At 39.6% G+C, this 7222-nt stretch overlaps 1 protein-coding gene across 4 annotated transcripts in view; it reads left to right on the top strand.

Moving 5' to 3' along the window:
* The window catches only part of qpctla (glutaminyl-peptide cyclotransferase-like a), a 56769-nt gene that overhangs the window by 24694 nt on the left and 24853 nt on the right, over positions 1-7222 (top strand). For 2 of the 4 annotated variants that reach the window (XR_009802624.1, XM_061878155.1), the window contains exons 5-7: positions 199-298; positions 376-492; positions 2749-2941. Coding sequence is in view for 3 of the 4 variants with exons in the window: in XM_061878155.1 (XP_061734139.1) it covers positions 199-298; positions 376-492; positions 2749-2894 (363 nt within the window). In the remaining variant the exon portion in view is untranslated. Of the gene's footprint in view, positions 1-198; positions 299-375; positions 493-2748; positions 4419-7222 lie in introns of those variants that run through there. The other 2 variants (XM_061878156.1, XM_061878154.1) reach the window with 1 other exon arrangement.

Here is a 7222-nt window from a genome sequence, read left to right as displayed (position 1 = left end):
TAATTAATGTACATCAGAGCTATTCAATTTTTTTAAATTTTTTTTGCAGTTAGTGTATTAGATTCTGCAACCAGTGTTAGTTCCCACTACGCAATATCTGAAGAGCATGGAAAAAAGCATTTGACTGTGGTGTAGTCTGCATGTGACAAATAAACTTGAACCTTGTACTTAACAGCTCATACTGTCTTGACTCTTTAGGATCTCTTTGTGCTGCTAGACCTTCTCGGTGGTCCTGATCCACTGATTGTAAACCACTTTGACAACACGGCACGCTGGTTTGACCGTCTGATCGCTGCAGGTAAGAGTGGAGACAACAGACATGAGGGACAAAAGTGTAATTGGAGAGTAGGATAATATAAATATTGATTTTTACAGAGAGGCGCCTCCATCGGCAGGGTCTGCTGGCGTCGCACCCCTTGGAGCAGACCTACTTCAGAAAGGACATCTTCTTTGGAGCTGTTCAGGATGACCACATACCGTTCCTCCATAGAGGTGACTGTCATTCTTTACTTCCCCAATTTTTCTAAAATCATTGAAAAACTGTTCACTAACAGATTAGAGAGTTTCACAAACCAAAAATAGAATACTCGCTGAGAACCAATATGGATACAGAGCTAATGTTTAACTTCGATGGCTTTAATTGAAATGACCAATGCAATAGATAATAACAAATGTGCGGCAGCAGTGTTTGTAGCGGCGAACAGCTGTCTCGTCAACTGAGGCGCAAGTTTGCAATCGCGGCGGCTTGGCAACCAGCAAAACCCCACTTAATAAAATTGTATTTTATGTATGGTAGAGCACATTCACACCTACCTAGGCAACCCCAGGTAGATGTTTATAATTTGGTATTTGTCGGCCTATATGATCAGAGCCAATCTATTTACGTTCACGAGCGCTATAGCGCAGCGCACTCCAGGCTCCCGTCTCTCATCTGCTGGTGCGCAAGCCCCCAGTAATTAGTCAGCTGTGTTAAATTAAGGAGTACAAAAGACGCCACCGCAGCGCAGTCCAAAAAGGTTTAGTTCCTTGCAGAGAGTTGTGCCAAAACCAAAAGCTGAACGGACGGCCGTTTTTTCACCTAAAGACTGCTAAAGACTACTAAAAAAAAACTGCTAAAAAGAAACAAGAAGCAGTTTCTTCGTTTGGAGAAACTGTTGCAAACTAAAGGAAAAATAAAAGGAAATAATTAACAACAGTCTGGTCTTTTGAGTGAAATCCAGAAGTCCCATTCAGCATTGGTACATCCTTTCAAGTGTTGGATAAGCGCAGCATAAAAGCAAAACACTCGACAGTGTTGATGGATCTAACAAAAGCATTTGACACAATTAATCACAATATTTAAATCAAAAGCTAAAACGATATGGCATCAGAGGGTTAGTCTTAAACTGGATTAGAAGTTATTTAATGAATAGGAAACAATACGTGAAGCTAGGCGAACACACGTTTACAACACTAATTATATCCTGTGGTGTACCTCAGGGATCAATACTAGGACCACATTTGTTTAATCTCTATATAAGTGACATTATTAAAGTTACAAAAGATTTAAAGTTAGTTTTATTTGCGGACGATGCAACAACAATTTTGTTCAGGGGAGAACACATAGAAGATAATACAAATATTAAGAGAAGAAATGAACAAATTAAAAAGATGGTTTGACAAAAACAGACTATCTTTGAATATCAGTAAAAGTAGAATGAAGCTATTTGGTAACAGTAGAAGGGAAAGTCAAACACAAATACAAATACCGTATTTCCTTGAATTGCCGCAGGGCATATAGTATGCGCCTTCCTTGAATTACTGCCGGGTCAAACTCGCTTCGCAAAATAAGACCTTCTGGAGGAAAGTTCTGTGGTCAGATGAAACAAAAAGTGAGCTGTTTGGCCACAATACCCAGCAATATGTTTGGAGGAGAAACAGTGAGGCTTTTAATCCCAGGAACACCATACCTACTGTCAAGCATGGTGGTGGTAGTATTATGCTCTGGGCCTGTTGTGCTGCCATTGGAACTGCTGCTTTACAGAGAGTAAATGGGACAATGAAAATGGAGGATTAGCTCCAAATTCTTCACTCTATCACAAAAAATTAAGAGTTGTAGAAATGATTGGAAACGCAAGACAGCCATGACATTATGTTCTTTACAAGTGTATGTAAACTTTTGATCGTGACTGTATATACATATTTTAATTTTATTTTAGTATAATTATTTAGTTTTTAACTGCTACGTCAAACAGCTGGCTGGCAGTGAAGGTGAAATAATATGTCCTCCATGAAAAATGAAACTATATTTTCTTCTCCAATTTATTCATGGTTAGCTTACCACAGATCACGTCTCGGCCACCACACACCGCTTCCTACTTCCTCACACTTTTTCCACTCACCAGTCAGAACTTCGCTTGTATGCATTCATGGCCCTGTAGAAAGTGGGAGAATCTTCTCAAAGATGCACATTTCCAACACTCAAGAAAGGGAGCCACAACGAGAACTCTGGGTTGCCAACCACGACCCGATCTACACAATACAAGAGCTGTATCAAGTGTGTTGGCCAAGATTCAGATTCAATTTCAGATATTATCAATTTGCTTTTTAAATGTGTTTTTTTACTTAAGTTCCTGATATTTTGGTCTTGGCAATAAAAGCGATTCTAATTCAGTCTTTTCAAAAGCCTTACTGGCAAGACTCTGTAACTTTAATGCCTATGAGACGTTTCTCGGTCCAAACCCCTTTTTTTTTTTTTTGTACATTCAGGCGTTCCCGTGCTCCACGTCATTGCCACGCCCTTCCCAAAGTTCTGGCATACGCTGGACGACACGGAGGAAAACATGCATCGACCCACTGTGGAGAACCTGACCAAGATCATGGCGGTGTTTCTGGCGGAATACCTTGGCCTGTGAAATAACTCGTGACTTACTTCTTTCGACGTTCCCGTCAGCCTCTAAAGGTACGCTCCGCCCGCACTGGAGGAGAAAAATGAAGCCTCACAGGAGGTTTACAAAGACTTATACAGCGTCAAGTACTACCTGGTCTTCATTTGTTACTGGGGTAAACACTCTTGAGATGTTTAGACTGTTGTGTTTCCTGCAAAATGTCAAAAACACTGAAAAACATACAGAAGACATTTTCCTGCACTTTAACACGCGGAAGAAGCGCAACTGTGAAAGTTCCAGCTTGTTACATTTAATTCCCTTTTATGATACCTAATGTGTGTTTACAGTCAACCTGCAGTGCCTAATAAGTGAGGTTTTGACAATGTTTTTCTACTGTAAGTTGCCTTTTTGTGGAGAAAGTCTTTGGTCGTCTATTTAACAGGAGTGTTCCTTACTAAAAATGAGTCTAAAGATAGGTAGTAGTGTCCCAATCTGATATTGATATCGCTCCGATATCAGCCAAAAAAACAAACATGGCATGTAAAACCTGTGATATAAGGTCCGATACAAGCAGCAGTGCAGCGTGTTTGCCTGTGCAAGGCTGGACAGTCAGTTAATATCCTAATGTCCTCCAATCAGCTCACATTTCATCTTGTATTTTAGTGCAGTCATTTGGAAAAGATAAACATTGGCAATTATTTTGACTCAGGGGGGCCAAATTTAGAGAGAAAAAATGTGTCAGGGGGCCAAGTCATACCAAAGACTATTAAAATGGGAGCAGTTACCTCCCAGCTTGGCACTCAGCGTCAAGGGTTGGAATTGGGGGTTAAATCACCTCGCCTTCCAGGGGTGATCAAGGGTGATGGGTCAAATGCAGAGAATAATTTCGCAACACCTCGTGTGTGTGTGTGACAATCATTGCTACTTTATCTATTTTAGGAACACTATTAGAAAACCTCACAATAATGTCTGATTGAATGCTAAAAACATTATGACAGACCCCCTTAATTTAAAACCTCTTAAGGCCCAAGCTGTTGGTTTGCATGCTTGTTTTATTTCTCTTTGCTATTTGGGCTGATTAGACCCTGATTAGAATAAAAACTAAGAATCATCTTTTTATATGATGTACTTAGTCCATAAGTACACAAACGTGTACTTCATGTTTAGTGACATGCTAATTTGTATTTTTACACTTTTTTTTTCCAAAATTCCATTGTATGTTATAGTCTTCTGACGCCACCAGATGGCATTAAAGTGTCCACATAAGCGGCCACAAGACCCCAATTCAGGAGTGTACACAATTTTGGAAATAAGCTTAAAGGTGCCGTCCACATATGTGGCCACTAAGCCTTCAGAGGTAAATAGGAATGAAATTTTACATTTTTTTTACTGAGTGCGACACCCAGAATGTACATGAAAATAAAGAATGCGGGATTTACAATTTTAACTATGAAGGATAAAACACTCCATCCACATATTTTACAATTGAGCGAAACACAACAAAAATGCAACAAACAGTAAAATATGAACGTGAAGGGTAAAAAAAAAAAATAGCAACCTACAATGTAGTATATGTGATATATCACTTTAGAACTTTTGTTGTAAAAATGTCCTTCCGCATCTGTCCCTGACACCCACACTTCAGGCTCTGGAAACACTCTGTGGAAACACTCCACACCCACACTGCTTGGTGCCTCGTCTAATTAGTTACCAAGGTAACTAATTAGATGAGCGTAGTAACTAATTAGATGAGCGTAGTAACGAATTAGATGAGCATAGTAACTAATTAGATGACCATTGTAACTAATTAGATGAGCATAGTAACTAATTAGATGACCATAGTAACTCATTAGATGAGCGTAGTAACTAATTAGATGAGCGTAGTAACGAATTAGATGAGCATAGTAACTAATTAGATGAGCGTAGTAACTAATTAGATGAGCGTAGTAACTAATTAGATGACCATAGTAACTAGTATATCATGCAGATTTCAAGCATGGAAAGACTTAGTATAGTTGAAAACTTACGGTCATTAGAAAACATGAGTGCGCATCATAATGGCAGCTACACTTTCCATCTTAAAGATCTACAAAAATTATTTGGGAATGTCCGGCGACAAATTGACCCTAATTTTCCTAGGTCTGTGCTAGGCTATAGGCGACAAATAGCTAGCCACTACACAGCAGCTAAGCACAGAGGCCAGACATGTCCTTAGAGCAGACTATTTGAGCTAAAAACACCATATTTGTCAATATAAACGTATCAAATTACTACTGTTAAAGTTAATTTCCCAACAATAGTCACACACACACTAGGTGGGGGTGAGATTATCTTCTGCATTTGACCCATCCCCTTGTTCACCCCCCCTGGGAGGTGTTTGGAGCAGTGAGCAGCAGCGGTGGCCACGCTCAAGAATCATTTTGGTGATCACTGCTGCTTATATACATATACAAAGTCTCCCAGGCAGGAGCGCATTAGAAAGTATCCAGTAACTACGTGTCCGCATCATTCCAACTAACTGCAACCTCTGACCTAAATGTAATGATTTGTGACCACTAGGTGTCGCCGTGAAGCAAATTAGCACCACTTCAGAAGCATAAAACAGTCATAAGGTTGGTGTTTTTTATAGTACCGTTGTTCTGAGTTGATGAAACCATTTCTAACATTCCTCACTACAAAATAGTACAAGTGTGTACTGCTATCGTATCCGATTAATATCAGTATCGGCCAGTACTCTTTTTAAAACATCAGAACACTCCTGTTAAAGGATGACTAATCCAAGCTTATTCTGAATGACTTTATGACTATATTAGACATTCAGTCTGGCACAGCATGTGACATTTATAGATATCCGATAATGGCTTTTTTGCCGATATCGGATATTCCGATATTGTCCAACTCTTAATTACCAATTCCGATATCAACCGATACCAATATAAACAGTCATGGAATCAACACATCATTATGCCTAATTTTGTTGCGATGCCCCACTGGATGCATTGGACAATGTAGCAAGGTTTTTCAAAATAAAGTTATGGAAAACAAAGCCAACATGGCACTGCCATATTTATTATTGAAGTCACAGAGTGCATTATTTTGTTTAACATGCCTCAAAACAGCAGCTTGGAATATGGGACATGCTCTCCCTGAGAGACCATGAGGAGGTTGAGGTGGGCGGGGGGTGTATATTGTAGCATCCCGGAAGTGTTAGTGCTGCAAGGGCTTCTGGGTATTTGTTTTGTTGTGTTTGTCATTCTTGTGTTGGTGTGGGTTCACAGTGTGGCGCATATTTGTAACAGTGTTAAAGTTGTTTAAACGACCACCCTCAGCTGTTGACCAAGTATGCGATGCATTCACTTGTGTGAAAAGTAAGGGTGTGACAGTACGTGTATTTATATTGTACCATTTCTGTATGGGGGTTTCGGTTCGGTGCGGAGGCGTACCGAACGAGTTTCCACACGGACATATTAAGTAGCGTAAACAATACTCAAAATGCTTTTGCTAGCATGCTAGCAAAAGAGGACATGTCCGGTGCTTGCAGCAATCAGGCTCGATTAGACTAACCATACGTCCGTCCTCTTTTGCGGGGCTGTCACCGATCAGGCTCGATTAGACTGACCGTACGTCCTCTTTTCACCGGACGTCCTCTTTTGCGGGGCTGTCAGGGCGGAGTTTCTTAAATGCCTCAAATGTCCGGCATTTTGAGTTATGGTTGCGTGTATTAACAATGTGCGTTCAGGGATAAGAAGGGGTAAAAAAAACATTGTGCGGGCAGAAAGTGAGAAAGTTATGATAAACGCGCATGCGTCTCCAGGCTCTCCTTTTTATCCATTGATTTATCAGATTTAATTTTTTCTTATCTATGGCAGTGGTGTCAAAAGTGTGCCCCGGAGGCCATTTGCGGCCCACAGCTAATGTTTTAAAGGACCATGGCACATTCTAAAAATACTATTAAAATAAACAAAAACATATAGAAAGTTAAATAAAAAAGCTCGAAGGTTAAATGTAATTTAGAAAAAGTTGCAATGTTGACTAATAAAACATAGCTGTTTTTTTTCTTTCAAACTGTCTCTGCTCAAAACATAATATTGAATCAAAATCAATGTTATTATGAATTATTGACCTATTCAAGGTTCCTATTACTTCACATCAAATATTCCACTAAGAAAAATATTTTTGGTGGAATATTTTGTAAATTTGGTAAATAAATAACCAAACAAATTATATTTTGTTGTTTTCTTACTCTACCGAAAATGAACCGAACCGTGACCTCTGAACCAAGGTACGTACCGAACCGGAATTTTTGTGTACCGTTACACTCCTGGTGAAAAGCCGTATATATTATGTGATGGGGC

The sequence above is a fragment of the Nerophis ophidion genome, linkage group LG18 (genome assembly GCF_033978795.1).
Source record: "Nerophis ophidion isolate RoL-2023_Sa linkage group LG18, RoL_Noph_v1.0, whole genome shotgun sequence".
In the NCBI taxonomy this organism is placed as follows: Eukaryota; Metazoa; Chordata; class Actinopteri; order Syngnathiformes; family Syngnathidae; genus Nerophis; species Nerophis ophidion.
This window is presented reverse-complemented; position numbering and strand designations above follow the sequence as displayed.